At 42.3% G+C, this 18,035-nt stretch overlaps 1 protein-coding gene across 4 annotated transcripts in view; it reads right to left on the bottom strand.

Annotated features, from left to right (window-relative positions):
* The window catches only part of FLNB (filamin B), an 88,693-nt gene that overhangs the window by 51,630 nt on the left and 19,028 nt on the right, over window positions 1-18,035 (bottom strand). For all 4 annotated transcript variants that reach the window (XM_035106403.2, XM_035106404.2, XM_035106402.2 and 1 more), the window contains exons 2-9: window positions 10,797-11,045; window positions 9,425-9,522; window positions 8,205-8,352; window positions 6,544-6,662; window positions 5,637-5,714; window positions 4,909-5,071; window positions 2,927-3,124; window positions 875-1,012 (exon numbers count right to left, since the gene is read on the bottom strand). In XM_035106403.2, coding sequence (XP_034962294.1) covers window positions 875-1,012; window positions 2,927-3,124; window positions 4,909-5,071; window positions 5,637-5,714; window positions 6,544-6,662; window positions 8,205-8,352; window positions 9,425-9,522; window positions 10,797-11,045 — 1,191 coding nt within the window. The remainder of the gene's footprint in view (window positions 1-874; window positions 1,013-2,926; window positions 3,125-4,908; window positions 5,072-5,636; window positions 5,715-6,543; window positions 6,663-8,204; window positions 8,353-9,424; window positions 9,523-10,796; window positions 11,046-18,035) is intronic.

Consider the following 18,035-nt stretch of genomic DNA (forward strand, 5'->3'; position numbering starts at 1 on the left):
TGAACGCTGCCCATGTTTTGCCGCAAGAAATATCCTTCAAAGATGTTCACCAAGAAATGCATCACACATTACTTCCACCCAACCGAAAGGGAATGCCAAATTTGGGGCAGACATTAATTCCTTCCCTTTATGTTCAGCTTCAGATATAAACCAGAAGCTAGACCTTCCCGATTGTAAATTAGAACTTAAAGTACTACATATCCAGATCTGCACACCCAACAAATAGGGCTTTGGACTTAGCGTTCCAAAACAGCCCTTCCCCAGGTAAACCGCTTCTGAAGCAGAGGGGAACTCCTCAGCCACACACCTCATTTGGTTATCAGTCTGACACACACAGCCTCTTATTTATATTCCATTCAGGCAGATAAGCAAAGAAATGCAGGCACCTGATACCATCCTGTCTAGTTCGGCCTAACCTTTCTTCCCCTTTTGCATGTTTGCTTCACATTTCTTGAGCAATGTTGTCATGAAACATTATTACTGAATGTTTTTGGCTACACACACACACACACACACACACACACACACACACACCCTTCTATAGATGCTGAAGTAGAAGTTCAAGCCTTTCCAAACCCACTAAAGCAGTTGCACAGCTCAGGTTACTTCTGTATAAACAGGTAAACAAGGCAGTTATCACACCCAAAGAACCAGTCATTTCAAATTTTCAGCCATGTTTACCTAGTCTCCTCTTGTGCAATTAGATATGAGAGAGAAAAGAGTGGCTCCATTTCACTTCTGGAGTTTCCCCAGGGGATAAAGTCAACATACAGATACCAGAATCACAGGCCGATTGATTACACTTTTAAGCCCTTTGCAAACTTCCCTGGCCCCACCCCAAAGCCCGAGCAATGCTAAGAAGCCAAGCACTTACTTGGTCCTTTTATTGCCACATGGATATCTCCACTCCCTGCGGCTTTAGTATCAACCTTGAAGTCTGCGGTTTCTCTGATCCGAACTCCTTTAGGTTGGAGGCCTCTACCACTGGCACGGCAGGCATTTGGATTGCACGCTGCAAGCGAATTGCAGACAGACATCAATACAGCCTTTGATTCCTAGAGATATTTAACTTAGCCAAGCTAGTCTGGAACGGCTTCTCTCAGCTTGCTTTAAGATGGATGAGATTTTAAGTTTATGAAATGTAAAACCTGAACACCATTTTGCAGGCTTAAGGAGGCAAGACCGAGGCTGTCAATGCACATTATATTAACATATAAATTGGGGGCTGCAGTTTTTCTGCTTCACATGCTTCACTATGTACAAACACAAGTCTCATTTAAATGAACTAAACTCCTAACAAATTTACATCAGCATGAAAGACAGGGGGGGGGGGAAACTGCAGAAACTTGTTTATTAAAAAAAAGAAAAGAAAAGTATTTTTGGTCTTACAATAGTAAAAGGAGCAAAGTATCCTCATTTTCAAAGTTTCAAAACTTAGGAGAGCATATTGCCTTAGGGCAGGCATCCCCAAACTGCGGCCCTCCAGATGTTTTGGGCATGATCCCTAGCTAACAGGACCAGTGGTCGGGGAAGATGGGAATTGTAGTCCAAAACATCTGGAGGGCCGAAGTTTGGGGATGCCTGCCTTAGGGCATGCATGCAGATGAAACCTTCCAGTTTGAACCAGACCTTCTTTTTCCCAGCGAAGTCTCAGGTTTCAAGGGGTGGGGGGTGAAGAAGAGGGCAAGAAGTGAAACATAGCATGAGACAGGGAGCATCTCATAGAGATGTTGCACCTTGCATTGTTGAGACAGTGTTGCTATGCTGATCCTGCTATTGCCCCTAAATTAGCAAATCCAATCCCCAGAGGAAGCCCCATGCAGATGTGTCCAAAATGAACAATACCATGGAGATGGGAGAAATGTAATTCACACACAAGTGTGTAAACGTGCTTTCCTGAACACCGTCACCATTAGGGAAAGCAGGTCTGTATGCAGAAACCACTGGATACAGTGTGGAAAAGACCACATACAGAATGACGATTTATGGGAGATAAGCAGGCTCACAGTTGTCAGTATTTGGCCTAGCCATGAAATTGGACTGTGAGGCATGCAGGCTTAGGCGCCCAACAGCTCAACTCCATGCATGTCCTTCTAGAGTTGGCAACTATTTCCTTAGAGGGAAAACCAATTCATCCTACGAAAAGCTGTCCTGCTGCAAGCATGCAGGGAATTTTCATCCCCAGCCAATCTGCATTGACTAGTTCTACATCCATCTGTAGATGCAACAAACTGTGGATGTAGCAGCAAGCCGAAGTTCAGTTTCAAGCTCCTTGCAACAAAGTTTGGCAGTTTGTGGTTAAGCCGTTTGACTTCTTGCAAGACTGCCTGAAGCCTGACCTGCTGCTTGCAACATTTTCATACAACCCAGCTACTTCTGCTTAGGGCTACAAACCTGCCGACTAGGTGTTCAGAAAAAACGCAGCAACACAAGTTCACCCTGCACACCCTCTTACCGACAGAGCTTGCCCAACTATGAAGCCAATAGCAGTGAAGTCCAACATCTCACAAATTGAAAGTAGCTCAGGAGAGGTGAGCAGAAGTCTGAAAGCACAGGAGCAGGCAAGGATGGAATAGAAAGCCAAGTGTCAGTTCAAGAAGGGAAGAGAGTTGTGATACAAAATAAAGTGAATATAGTTGGTTTTAAAGAGAAACAGCAAGAAAGCTCAATTCTAAAAGTGTAAGAAGGAACAATGCGATCATTTAGGATGACAAGACTGATTAAACCCAGTTAGTTAAATGTGATAAGATACTATCACTTAAAAGTCATTTTGGGGGGAAATGACTTCCATGCAAGAAATGAACTGCTTTATCCAAGCCAAAAGACTGAATTCCCACATTTAGAGAGTCTCATAGATACTGCATTTAATGTGCACATTTATCCAGTAACATGGTTAAATAGTTCTACATCTGCCCTAAACACATACCTTCACCAACATGAATACCCCAAGGGCTTTTGGGAACTTGCTCTCCAGCGAACACCACTTTAATGGTATGGGGACCAGCTTGAAGAGGTTTGTAAACGCAACGATAGACTTGATTCCCTTTGTCTTCTATTGCAACTTCCACGAGGTTCTTCCCTTGAGGATCTTCAACTTCGACGCTTATATCACCAACACCAGCCCCTAAAAGATACAAAATAGGAGCTCAAAAATTATTTCCACAATTAGGGAAGTCTCCCAGTTTCTTATATTGGCCAGTAGCCATCACAGTGGAAAGAGGGCCGAGTAAATGCACACTCTATATAGCCAAGTTGGGGTGGTGGGAAGTGGGACACCGAGACCATCTCCCCTCAAGAGCACATTGTTTTGAATTTCCAGTTTAGCTTTTCAAAAAAAACCCATAAGCTATTGAATATGATAATGATCCATAACAAAGGGCAGGAGGACCTCAAGGTTTGCAGCCTGAGGAACTTAGTTGCAAAATGCCTGATAATACACCTTTGACATTTGCAGCCAGAATTCTCCTTATCTTTATACCAAGGTCCTGCTTGTTTTGCAGAAAACACTCCTAGATTTATTTAGACTTATGTCTAGTAGTTTTCCTATTTGGAAGGATTTATAAGCAGCTTTAGTTTTGCAATATAGCCTAACAAGACTCACATCCCCAGTTGGGAAAATCCTCGTTATACTCAATTCACAGTCACCTTTTAAAGTTTCTACTGCAAAATTCAAGCACTATAAACTCCTAAGTCTAGTACTCAATAAGTTCGTCTTAAGTGACTTCTTAAGAAACAATAGCGAAGCTACATGGCGAGATGCAAATGGCATAGCTACGGTTATGTGAAGTGGGGAAGCAAGTTTCAAAATTAAGTTATTGTGCATAGTAAATACACTCTTTCCCACTGCCTTGTTCTGATATGTTGGAACCAAAGACCTATACCAAAAAAAAAAGGAAAGAAAGTGTGCCTGTGGATGTACGCATGTATGCATACTCCTGCCGAAAGCATACTGCACACAAACACCCAACTGAAAGAGATTGCTGTCATGCAGCACTATTTACTATGACTTGTACAGAATGGTAGGAAGGCTCTACAATAATGTGAACTATTAAAGGGCCACCATACCTGTTGGAAGCTGTAGCTGCAGTCAAAGCCAAGGACCAGCTTGAGAACGGAACTACACAGAACACTATGCCACAGACATGCTATGCACTCCCAAGAACAATGAAGAATGCTTAGTTCAAATGCATGAACATCATGCACCTTACACAAAAGGCTTATACTCTGCACTCCCCTGAACACATTGGCAACCTTTCTTCCCAAAGAAAGCCAAGGCCATTGCCATCCCTGATTGGCAAATCAGAAAAAATGATGTGAATTCATATCAATGCCTGCTTTAAAAAAAACCTGTTGGAAGACTAGTAAGTGTTGGTGTGAGGCAAGCTTCTGTACCTGACACCAAAGAGATGTAAAGCCGATATACACCCCTTCATGTGCAAACTAGAGGTGTTGTTATTAAGTAACGTGGCCATGAATTGCAAATTGAACCCTGAAGCTTCAAATGCACCTTGAGCATCCTTAACCCAGTTATTTGTATTTATTCTATCTAGCAAATTCATAAACCACTTCATAAAAAAATATGTCAGTGGTTTACATAAAGTGGCATGATACTAATTAAAAACTGAAATAAAGACAATCCTGTAAAAACACCGCAAATAATAAAATTTTAATAAAAGTAAATGCCCAACCCATGGAGCACCGTGCATTCCTTCCACCCTCACATACGCTTTGTGTGTCAGGGGAGGAGTCTCTGGCTATGCATCCAATTCCTATCACTCCTGACGTCTGGGAAGGTGAGATTCAGTGCCCCAAAACATCTATAAGAAGAAGCAACATCCATACAAAGAGAAGGCAAGGCTGCTCACAGCTCCATGTTAGAAAGGAAGGAATCCATTAAGCCCATCTTACCTGCCGTGTAAATTTCAAAGAAAGTAGGTTTATTTGCTATATTTCCTGTTACTTCCAAGCCTGGCCCTTTTGCGGTCACTTTGCTGGCATCTCCCTGGGCTTTATCAACATTTACTTCAAATGGGCTCTTTGCAATGTGCTGGCCAGCAAACAGAACTGTAACCTAGAAGTGTAGTAACCGTATTCAAGTTAGATATGCACCACTGCAAGCAGGTAGCCAGTTTGCATTCACTCAATAGATCTAGAGGAGTTCTGAATTCACAAGCTGACATTTAAAAGCCATTTTAAAAAAAACAAAAAAAAACCCAAAGCTTCTGGAGAAGTGTCTGCAGGTCAAACGTTGAATGTGGTATGCCAGCTACCATATCCAGATGAATTATGCACATTTTTTACAGGAAAAACACATTTTAATAGGGCATTGAATGTCAATCAACCATATAGTTCACTTTCTCACCAAAAGAGAAGGCAGGATTTTAAAAAGGCAGCTTAGCTACTCTAAAACAAAACTGACTACCAGTGTTGCCTCCACCTCCTCTTTTACATGAACAATTGTTAGACCAGCCAATCAGTACTTTAAGCTGGGGGGGGGGAGTGTTGTCACTCTCAACTACAGCTACAAAACTAGACAAACTTGTTTTGAGATAGAATTACAACAACATTGTCCTGAGCAAAATGTACTTGGGCAGTTAAAACTCACATCTCCATCCAGAATCTTCAGATATTCTTACCTTGTGAGGTCCTGTAACCTTTGGGAGGTACTGAACAGCATAAGTCTTGTTCTTATCGTTGTCAGGAGTCACCATGGCCTAAGAAAGAGGAAGGCAATAGGCAACTCTGTCATGCTTAAGTCTCTTGATCTTTTTCACTGGTTTTTTGTATTGGCTGCTGTGGTGGTTTTATGATTTTAATTCTACACATCGTGCCTATTTTTATAGTGACATTTTTGTAGCCTGCACTGGAGAGCATTTTGTAAAAGGCAGGCTAAGAGTACAAATAATCAAATACTGTATATTCCTGCGTATAAGACTACTTTTAAACCCAGGAAAACCTTCTCAAAAGTCGGGGGTCGTCTTTAACGCCGGGTCGTCTTATACGCCAGAATATACAGTAAATAAAATGCCAGGGACTAAGATTAGGACGTTCTATATGGCCTGTACCCCTTAACCGGTATGGTCCATCCTCATGATTCATGAAGCTCACTCAAACGCCAAAACACTTGAAGAGGATTCCTTTACCATAGTGGGTGGCGCTGTGGGTTAAACCACAGAGTCTAGGGCTTGCTGATCAGAAGGTCTGTGGTTCAAATCCCCACGATGGGGTGAGCTCCAGTTGCTCGGTCCCAGCTCCTGCCAATTTAGCACTTCGAAAGCACATCAAAGTGCAAGTAGATAAATAGGTACCGCTCCGGCAGGAAGGTAAACGGCATTTCCCTGCGCTGCTCTGGTTCGCCAGAAGCGGCTTTGTCATGCTGGCCACATGACCCAGAAACTGTAAGCCGGCTCCCTCGGCCAATAACACGAGATGAGCCCCACAACCCGAGTTGGTCACGACTGGACCCAGTGGTCAGGGGTCCCTTTACCTTTAAGTGTTCAACCCATTTCCCTTCCCTGGCCCAAGACCTCTCAATATGCATACCTCTTCTCTGTTTCCTTCTGGATCTTCTACAAAAACCAATACCTCGCCTTGGCCAGCACTGATGGTGTCTACACTGAATTTGGCAGGCTGTTTCACCATATTTCCATGTGGTTCAATTCCTGCAGGAATAAAAGGCTGTGCTTAGCTGGCTGTAAAGACAACATGCAGAAAGTGTATACTTACTAAACTGTGATGCAAGTAAATTATTTCCTAGAATTATCAGCACCAATTTGTAGCTATCCTCGCTCTTAATGTTGCATCAGGACATGATGGTGAAGAAAGAAGCACTGCCACAAAATATGGGAGGTTCAATTTGCAGCTAATGTGGTTAATTGCTATTGACAGACAAATCCGTGGTGATGGGGCTGGTCTTAGCGACAGTCACATTAAACTGCATTTTTAAAATAAATGTAAATACATACTTTCTCAATGCACAGATTTCCAAATGCATTTTATCCTAATGCACAGGTTCTGAGTAGTGAATAGTATTTCAAAATTTGGAGGTGTGCAGAATCCGAAAGATAATTACTTTCTGAACTGTGTATTCATCTGTGATCTGTGAATTAGGAGTTTGCTTTAAAATTCTTAGTGTTGCTTAAAAAAGAAAAAGAAATCTAGTGTTGACGACATAGATACCCTAGATTTTGGTAGTTTTCTGAATATACATGTGCATTAGTTTTTCATGGTCTTCACAGGATCCCTGCTTGTTTACCTTCAGTAGAACTTCTGTTCCTCTCCAGGTTCTCATCCCATCCCCTCTCATTCCAACCCCACTCACCAGCCTGTCTCCATCCACCTCCAGTTCCCTTGTCACTCACCCACCCAAACCATGCCCCTCTTACAGCTTGGCCAAATGACAGCCCAAGTCAGCTATGGAGGAATAGGTCAGGGAAGCTCCTCAGCAGACACGCCTCTTACTGAGGCCACCTAAGCTGCTGAGGTTCACAGCGAGAACAGCAGGATGCTTGCTGAGGAACCCTGGATGTTCCTCTATAGCTTGCCTAGACCAGCCACCACTGACAACACTCACCTGGGCCAACCATTCACCCACCTGACTAGGATGCCTTCCTGCCTATCAGCAGTCATGCAAACTGCAGTGTGACATTCTTACAATCTTATTATACACTAAGATATATTGTATTTTGCTGTATTATTTGAATACAAACTGATGCAATTTGTGCAAAATAAAAGCAGCAATCAAAATACATTTAAAAACCATACAGCACCTAGCATAGTGCATTACACTTGCTACAACAGGAAGAAATACCATTAAGTGGACTGGACCCTCTGCAACATTCCAGGTGGTCCACGATGGAAAAATGTTTGGGAACCACTGCCTTAGTTAAAGCAATTGGTCCCCGCCCACTGACAGTGATGAAGTTTAGGTTTACATCTTAGAACAAGACAATAGCCTTGCTAAACTGGTTCTCAAAGTGGGAGTTCATGTGAAAGTAGGAGTGGCTTTTGGACTATTTCCACATTTTTCTGAATCTCAGCACTGCACTAAATGAACACAATGCAACTTGGAAGTTTGTCTACAAACATGATTTAAATAGAGCAAGAACCAACTGGTTTTTTAAAAGCACAATAGTTTTGAATGTATGTAACAAGATATAAGTAACAATACACCCAAATTATAAGAAAAGCATTTTAGACCTCACCTCTGCCATACGCCCTTGCCTTCTTTGGATTAAGTTTAGGCTTCAAAGGAGCACCAGGTTTCAGCTTTGCTTTGGGAAACTGTGACAAGTACGTCATTACAGAGTGTTCATCCACATCAGGGTGTATGATTTCTTCAGGAGCGATGACCTGGTAAATAAGGATATATTTTCATTAGGATTGCAACATGTGAATCAGAGTTCCCCTCGTACATTCCTACACATCCAAATCACTGTCCGTCCAATAATTCCCTAAGTTTGGAAATATAGTTAACCAGAAGCATTCCTAAGAGCAAGAAGCCTTTTGAAAGATTACACCATACAATTGCAACACATAGAATAAGTGTATTTTATTTGCACACATAGCTTAGTAGCTCGGTCATTTGCAGTTGAGTTACTACTGCCAGTCAAAAGGTTATGATGCCACCTTCCTCCCAACAGCCAATCACTTGAGGAAGTTGCACTGAGTGTTTTACTGGTCCCCTTAAACACTGCCTAGGTTCTATGTATAAACTGTTTTAGACCTGTCAAATAAACACTTCAGTAGCACCAATTCGAAAGTACATAACAGCAGTCAAGGACCTTAATTATACAGAGACGGAGGGCAGCTAGGTAGATTTATTGAATATTATTGGCACTGACACAGTAAGTTGTAAGTGCTTTCTTTAACTGGAGCAAATAATGGGCATAATATGAGTTATTTCAATAAAGGCAAAGGAAAGTGTTTCTAGCAGGGGTAGGATCCAGCCCAACCTTTATAGGAAGAGGGGGAAGGGGGGCTTCTATCCTTGTAAAAATGAGAGGGGAAACTCAAGTTTTTCAATACTGTAAGCCTGCAATTTACGCACATTTAATTTGTATGCATTCAGCTTTACAGGCTTGGCAAATAAAAATAAAAAGGGTGCGTGAGCATCCAGGTAGCGATTTTGGCAATTCCACCTACCATTGAACCCACTGTCTATTGACTATACCCAATTTTGGATTTAGGCATGATTCCCAGAATGTAGCCCATGCATAAGTTACCATACACTAAAGAGGCAGCTTTCAAGGAAGCAGTCTCAAACGCATTCTGTGCGGTGACATTTCATATACCACAGCAGGTATTTTTAAACACAGCTGATTGTGTGGAACCGGGACTATCAGATGCTACAAGTAAAATTATTTCTGTTCATATCCTGCCACCTGATTATGCTGAAGCTCAAATGCCATTCTCTTCTCCATACCTGAGGGACACCCAGCCAGTCATCTGCTTGCTGCATGGCTTCACGGGCATTATCAACAGGCTTCTTAGGGTCCCAGGTTTCCCAGTCTGGGCAGAGACCTAGCAAAGCAAGAATTAGAAAGTTTAAAATGCTATGAACACCCAGAAGCATTTACACTTAGCATACCTCTATGCTTATCTTAGCTAGTAACTGCTAAGGTCTACCCACAGAAGTGCACTTGCATTGCACAGAGTAGGAAGCAGAGATCATAGCCTGGCACCCAAGGTTTTCAGACAGCAAAGTCAGGATGTACGAGATAAATCCTGTTTGTATTGTTTGGCCTCCACTCTTATTTGTGGGGAAAGATTCAATGAGATCTAACAGATTGGAACTGCCTACTATCCACTGAGCTACACTGACTGCTGAACCACTGACTGGCTTTTCCAGCACTCCATGCTGCCAGTCTTGTCAACTTCTATGATTCCATAGCTGCCAAGTTATCCCTTTTTTACAGGGATTTTCCCTTATGCTGAATAGGCTTCCTCGCGAGAAAAGCGAAAACTTGGCAGCTATGTGATTCTGACAAACTGCTCTCTAATTTACAATATGCACATTCAGCCCAATATACCATCAGCACAAGATCCCTGGTATGAAAGAAGTCCTCCTAGAAGTTGCTGAAACCAAAACTACAAATTGGGGTGGAAAAATAACTAAGGATTATCCTGAAATTCTGGATGCAACATTTATCAAGTTGTTCTGCAGTGTTGAATTTTCAGGAATTTTTTTTTTGCCAACAGCAGGAGCACCCTTCTGCCACACTTTCACCAACCCCAGACAGCCTGCCAGCGGCCAGGGGTGACAGCAGGTTTAATCCACCAACATCCTTCTTAGCTCAGAAACAGGTGTCAACATCTATAGGGCTACTGGCTACTCCTGGACCACAAGAAGGTTAACTTAGCCAACTCTCATTCACTTGAGAGTTGGGTGCAACAAAGGTAACAGCTCCTAAACATGACAAAACAGCTCTACTGTTGCATTTACATCCAGAATATTTTGGGGTTTTTTAAAAAAAAAACCTGTAGAAAAGCTTTTAGAATCCATGCAATATTTCATGAAGCTAAAAACATGCTGCTCAACAACTATGATTGGACATTTTGGAATCCATAAAATATGTACCAAGTTTTTTTTTAAGATGCATTGCCTAAAAGCTGTGAAACCTTCATGAAGGGTTGCTGACCTTTATACAGACATTTAGAGCTTGTTTTCATAGGTGTGACTTCTAAGTCAAGCACAGGACCTCTCAAAGCAAGGGAATCTTATTTACATTAAGGTAAAGATAAATCAACTGCTACTGACATAGGGCGAGAAAACAGAAAGGTCGCAGGAGGCTTACCTGGAGCACAGCTATCAACGAGGGCACCTAATGCTTTGCCATCTTGCCAGTTTTGATTGAAGTTTGTTATTGGCAAATAAGGGATTTTGTTCTGAATCCATCCCAACAGTCTCTGTTTGGGAGTCTGTTTCTTGGCATCGTCATCTCCTTCATCTTCCCACACTGGCATCGAGATTGAGTAATGGAGGATAAGAGTCCATACTAACCCTAGGATTAGTTTCAAGTTCCCATCAACAATAGCTTTACTATCTGAAAAGAAGAAGAAACACAGAATTACTACTAAAACCACCATTAGGCATCAAGTCAAGCTGAAAGGCAACAAATCCACAAAGGTATTTGCTTGGAGCCACCAAACTAACCACACAGGAGTCAGGTGGATAAGATGATTGGCAGACGCATTAGTTCTTCCCATCTACCTAAGTCTCTGTTGAGATCTTTTTACACATACTTTACTATATGCTTGATTAATGGTTGGAGTAGCTTCCTCCAAGTTTCTACTCAAGCCATCAGTTCAGCTGCCTACTGTCAACAGACAGATCATAATAAGGTGAACTTGGGAACTAGGACAACCAGCCTATTGTCCTCAATCTAAGACCTTGCCCTACAGGAGAGCATAAAACAGTTTATATAGGTTCATTATGTACCTCCATAGTAAGTGGCAGTAAGCCAATCATACTAACTGGTAGATATCCCAAAAGGGTGGTAATTTTTTGCTCTGGTTTCTCAAGAGTTAATCAACCATGCTTTTAGGTTAATGTTTTACTCAGCTTCTTGCATAATTGCAAAATTAAGCAGATTGGCAGCAAAAGACTTTGGGTTTAAAAATGGGGGTGGAAACCATGAGCTATTATTTCTACAACACAAACCTTTCTTGTAGAAAGGTACATTACATGGTGAATAAGATATACAAAGACAAGATTGAACCAATCTGCATCAGTCATTTAGAATTTAGAGAACAAAAGGAGCATTTACACAGCTAGATTTCCATCCCATTGCATATTTGGCTATAGCTTATTCACATCAATATGAAAATGTTATTTTTAGTCCAAGTATTTCCCCTCCTTATCACTCAACTATTAGTAGCAGACTTTCTACCAAGCTAGAAATTCCTTAGTACCCTAGTCAACATTTACCCAGGACACACCAGTATGTTGATGAAACTAGAAAGCCAAACAGATGAATGTGCTTCTAAAATGGCATCATGCCGACAAAATTGGACTTGGAAAACAAGCTTCCCTACTACCTAGCTCAGATGTATAATAAGCAAAAGTTCATTTCTACATTGACTCTTACAACAGCTATTTGCAACTGGGTACCAAAGAGATCTAGAAATTAAGAACTTAAAATGAGTCCGTGCATAAGTGATACTGTGGCTAGAAAACTTATAAAGCAGTTTGCAGTGCACCACCACTCTGGCCAGTGGTAAAACCAAAATCACACCAGGGAAATTTAAAGAATCGTAGTTATGAAAACAAGTCCTTCCTGGGAACTCTTATCCAAGTATTTTCAGGACTCACATCAAGCCCTGTTGGCCAGGTCTGTTTGAACTAGACCTGGACTCACAGACTATGCCAATACACTGTTTCATGATGAGAAACTGCTCACCTACACAACTCTCTCCATTGCAAAGCTCTATTGTAATGTTTCTGGCCCCAAGCACAAATACATTTCATGAGCAATTAACAGTGGAATTTCTATCTAGCCACTGTCATTTGTTAATTGCATCTTAAAACTGCTTAAGCAATGCAGCTTCAGTCTGGAGGTTATTAAGGTACATGGCCTGAGGAACAGTGTTTAGCTAAATTGCAACATTTAAGCTGCAGACTCACAAAAGCCAGGTTTGGAGGGTAGATCAACTGCTGAAGACAAGTTAGCTTTGTGGCTGCATACTGGCCTTTTAACATGTGAAGTCTGAGATTTGTCGGATTCCAGAGGGTCATTGCTCAATTCATTATACAGCTACAATACGCACACAAGATTTAAAGGGGTCTGCAATCGCCTCTTCTCACAGCTACAAGGGCTTGCAAGAAAACAGTAAAGGTAAAGGTAAAGGGACTCCTGACCATTAGGTCCAGTCGTGACCGACTCTGGGGTTGCGCGCTCATCTCGCATTACTGGCCGAGGGAGCCGGCGTATAGCTTCCAGGTCATGTGGCCAGCATGACAAAGCCGCTTCTGGCAAACCAGAGCAGCACATGGAAACGCCGTTTACCTTCCCGCTATAGCGGTTCCTATTTATCTACTTGCATTTTGACGTGCTTTCGAAGTAATTCCACCAGTGAACCAAAAGTTGCACAAGTGTAAGAACTCATTTCACAACAAGAAGGGCTGATTGGACATTTCCTCCTTATGTGGAAAACATTTCCACTCAAGAACTAGTAATGTGTTTGGGTAGCAGGAACCAAATTTTTACCTGCACATTTCCTAACTGAATCATTGTATTTTAGATAGTATACAGTCATATTAGGGCAGGCCCTACATTAGCTGCAGAGGGATAGCGCTATAATGTAATGAATTGAGTTGCTTAGAGCTGTTAGCCACAAGATTTACAAGCATCACTGAAGAAAAAAGGTTCAGGCAGAAGCAGGCTTCCATAGTGATACAGGCACCACAGGTCAAAAGTGCTCCAAATTTAAGTCTGCTACTTTGTCTATAGAAACACAATGGGGAGGCCTCCATATGATCTTGCGTGGTGACTACTAGAGCATGGGCTGCTAACTTGTAGCCCTGCAGATGTTACTGAACTACCATCAGCCCCAGTAAGCAAAGCCAATGGTCACAGATGATGGGAGTTATGGTCCAACAACATCCAGAGCTGTGTTAGAACCTCTTATAAAGTTCATTACCAAATAGCACCTTCAACCTGGGTTACGGTCACAACAACAAGACTGTCTAGTTGCCTTTTGGAAGTGGTGATTTAATCATCATCATCATCATCATTACAGTGGTACCTCGGTTTAAGTACACAATTGGTTCTGGAAGTCTGTACTTAACCTGAAGCGAACTTTCCCATTGAAAGTAATGGAAAGTGGATTAATCCGTTCCAGACAGGTCCACGGAGTACTCAACCTGAAGCGTACTTAACCCAAAGTATGAGTGTAATTGGTTCCGGAAGTCCGTACTTAACCTGAAGCGAACTTTCCCATTGAAAGTAATGGAAAGTGGATTAATCCGTTCCAGACAGGTCCGCGGAGTACTTAAACTGAAAGTACTCAAACCGAGACGTACTTAAACCGAGGTATGACTGTATTCATTTCATTTCTATATCACTTTATGCAATTTACAGCACATTAAAACAGCAAGTAAAACAATCCAAAATAAAATAGTGACAAGACATCTCCGCCGATCAGCCGACTGTCTATGCTAGAGAAGACAAATTTAGCATAATTATTTTCTGTTTTTCCAACAGTGAATTGTTTTAAGTGTTTTTGCTGGTGGCCTTTTCACTTTCAGATGCCAGTTCTTCAGAAATGCTGTAATTTGTTCCAAATACATCTTTGGTTGTTACCCAAGCATTTTAAAACCTGGGACATGTTCAAAACAGTAGTAACATTCTGCCCCTTCTCCTACTTACAGCCCATTGTGAACCTCACATGACTGATCAATACTGAAACTGAGCAATCTCGCAAGTATGTACTTGCAGCCCTGGGAATTAGTCAGATCCTGGAGACAAGTGTTAAATATTTACTAAAAAGAAGAATAGTTATTCATGTTTATTACTGGCATTTACTAGCTGGGTTAGTTAGCTTTCAGATCTGTGCTACAATCCAAAGAATTCTTTTCAACACAGTCCAGAGTGACACCCAATAGGACCTTTTGCCTCGCTTAGAAACAGTTCTCATTTTGCCAGCAACCCACTATTCTGCAGGACCACCGTTCAAAACAAAGTATACGGCTCAGTTTATTCACACAAGTGCCTGGACTGGGGAACACCAACTGAAACCTCGTTGCATAAGAGCCAAGTGAATTTGTTAATTTTTAAAAACTTTGTCCTGCTGCAGTACTACAAGGAATTTACTCTTAGACAATTAGCGGAAACATGATAAGCTACTGTGGTCAGTTTCCTTGGTAACTGGAATACACAGAAGAACTATGCTTTTTACTGGCACAAGCAAGAGATTAGAACATGGGCAAAGGAAGGACAGTATTGTTATAAGCTAGATTTGGCAGCTTGAGAAAACCAGGTTAATTGTCACTTGAAATAGGATAGCTCAGTCGGTAGAGCATGAGACTCTTAGTCTCAAAGATCATGGGTTCAAGCCCCCCCATTGGACAAAAGATTCCCGCATTGCAGGGGGTTGGACTAGATGACCCCCATCCCTTCCAACTCTACAGTTTTATGATATTATGACTCTGGAAGTAACCAAACTGGGACATACCTATGGTGAACAAGCTCCTATGTAGTACTACTGGCCAGGAATGCAAGGTGGCCAGTTCTTAACATATTCACTGGCATAGCAACCATTTGGAATTGTGGAAGTAAGAAGTTCAGCAAACAGCACAAACTCCAAACTTTGACACCACTTTGCAACAGGGCATCTCGACTGTGCCACCTGTGCACCTAGTTTAGAACAGCAAGGGCAGCCCATTCCGCTAGATTTTCCTAACCCAATCCCAAAATAGGTTTTACTTGGGCTTGCTTTCAAAGCCTGAAGCAAAGCAAGTTGAAGGCAGGAAAGAGACTATTTCTTGAAAGGGTATCCACTTTTTGCAATGTTTTCAGTAAGAATGATGTCACCGAGATTGTCTTCTTCTGGCCTAGCCTTGATTTGAGATTACACCCAAGACTCCTACGGAAGGGAGACAGATGTATTATACTTCTTTTGGCAAGCCTTCAGAATTTGTACTTAAAACTTAAGGTAATAGGTCAGAGTGATTCCTATTATTCTACAAGGCAATACAACTAAAATATCCCCAGTCATTATGTTTCTTTTTAAGGGATTTACAGTATATGGGTACCAGCCGCTATAACTTAAAAGGCAGGATTTCTTCTGTAGCCAAATGCACCCCTTCACCTTGTGTGACCTCTTACATTGGGTTCCAGACATTGAAAAACGGTGTGCCTTATAGGCAGACACCCACATATGTGCTTGCTGCCTTCTAGACTGCACCTTTTCCAACCAGGGTTCCACAGAATGCTTGGGTCTGCCAACATTTTACCACTCATTACCTGTTTTGACTTTGTAGGGTGGATGTCGGGGGCAGGGAGAAAGGGCCACGGTACTTAAAAAAAAGGTGTGTTTCCTCTAACCTAAAAGGGCTGAAATCCACTGGTATAGCACAGCTATTTTTCCATGAAAAAGCGTAAGCCAATATTGTAGGTTTGATGCAGATCATGCAGATGTTGTTGTTGTTTAGTCGTTTAGTCGTGTCCGACTCTTCATGACCCCATGGACCATAGCACGCCAGGCACTCCTGTCTTGCACTGCCTCCCGCAGTTTGGTCAAACTCATGTTGGTAGCTTCGAGAACACTGTCCAACCATCTTGTCCTCTGACGTCCCCTTCTCCTAGTGCCCTCAATCTTTCCCAACATCAGGGTCTTTTCCAAGGATTCTTCTCTTCTCATGAGGTGGCCAAAGTATTGGAGCCTCAGCTTCACGATCTGTCCTTCCAGGGAGCACTCAGGGCTGATTTCCTTAAGAATGGATAGGTTTGATCTTCTTGCAGTCCATGGGACTCTCAAGAGATAACAGCAGCTAATAGTACATAACTTGGTAACTTCTTTTGGGGGGGGGGGGCCTTCCGCTGGAACAGAGGGCAGAGCTTAATGACACATCTGCAATTTAAAATGACAAATGTGACCACTGAGATTATTGTAAGCCCGAAGCATGTTATTTTTGGGACTGTTAGTTTATAGCCTTAAAAAAAACCTACTAGAACTGAGCCAAGATTACTATATGCCTTAAAGGGGCAGCAAAGGTTCTGCTACCAAGCTGCAATGCAGTCGTAAAAACCGCATTTAAAATTTGTAAATCGAGGAAACCGCATTTAAAACCGCCAATGGTTTCCATTCAGATGTAGAAAAATTCGTAAGTGTGCGGCCATTTGTCCTGTTTGTAAGTCAAAAACTTCGGATGTCGAGTCATTTGTAAGTCGAGGGACCACTGTAGCCCTGAGGAAAGTCGCAGCAACCCAATATGCCTGCATCTGCAAGTTGTATTCCTTGGAAGCATATCACCACCGTGACAATAATAGTAATAGTAATAATAATAATAATAATAATAATAATAATAATAATAATTTATTATTTATACCCCGCCCATCTGGCCAGGTTTCCCCAGCCACTCTGGGCGGCTTCCAACAAAATATTAAAATACAGAAATCCGTCAAACATTAAAAGCTTCCCTAAACAGGGCTGCCTTAAGATGCCTTCTAAAGGTCTGGTAATTGTTGTTCTCTTTGACCTCTGGTGGGAGGGTATTCCACAGGGTGGGTGCCACTACCGAGAAGGCCCTCTGCCTGGTTCCCTCTAACTTGGCCTCTCGTAGCGAGGGAACCGCCAGAAGGCCCTCGGCGCTGGATCTCAGTGTCCGGGCAGAATGATGGGGGTGGAGACGCTCCTTCAGGTATACCGGACCGAGGCCGTTTATGGCTTTAAAGCAAACAGAGGGTGCCAAATAGCTTTCTAGTTGTAGCAGAGACTTTGGCTTCAAAGGCTTACCTTAAGATAGGTCGTTTAGGCAACATCAGCCATAGTTTGTTGAGTTTGGAGGAAATGGCATGTTGCAACTCATCAAACAATGGAAGCATACAAACATGTCTCACTACAAATTGTTCCCATTGTGGTAGGCTATGGCTTGTCATAATGTCTGAAACAGGTCATTCCTCCTGACCTTAAGACTCAAGCCTGTGGGTCCAAACCATAGCAAGAGGACAGTACAAAGAAAATACAGAACATACTAGAAAAGGTGTGGGGGAGGGGGGATATGTGGTTATCCGTATGCTGACTACATCTCCCAGCATCCCTGGTTGCAGCTGATGTGAGTTGGTCCAGCAAGTGGAGGGCCACAAGATCCCAATCCCGCCATCATCAGTTGCCTTACAATGGCTGCAAATGCATCCTTAGGTGTCTTGTAAACTAGGGAAGATGAAGCTGTTGCACTTAATGTTTCAAATCAAGAGTCTGTTGCAGACAATCACTTGTGGTTCTTTGGGTAAAGGGCCACAATGACCCATTGTCAACCCTCCGGGGGCCACATATCAAAATGGGTGTTAGTATGAGTGTGGTGCGAACTGCAG

Source organism: Zootoca vivipara, chromosome 2, assembly GCF_963506605.1.
Source record: "Zootoca vivipara chromosome 2, rZooViv1.1, whole genome shotgun sequence".
NCBI lineage: Eukaryota > Metazoa > Chordata > Lepidosauria > Squamata > Lacertidae > Zootoca > Zootoca vivipara.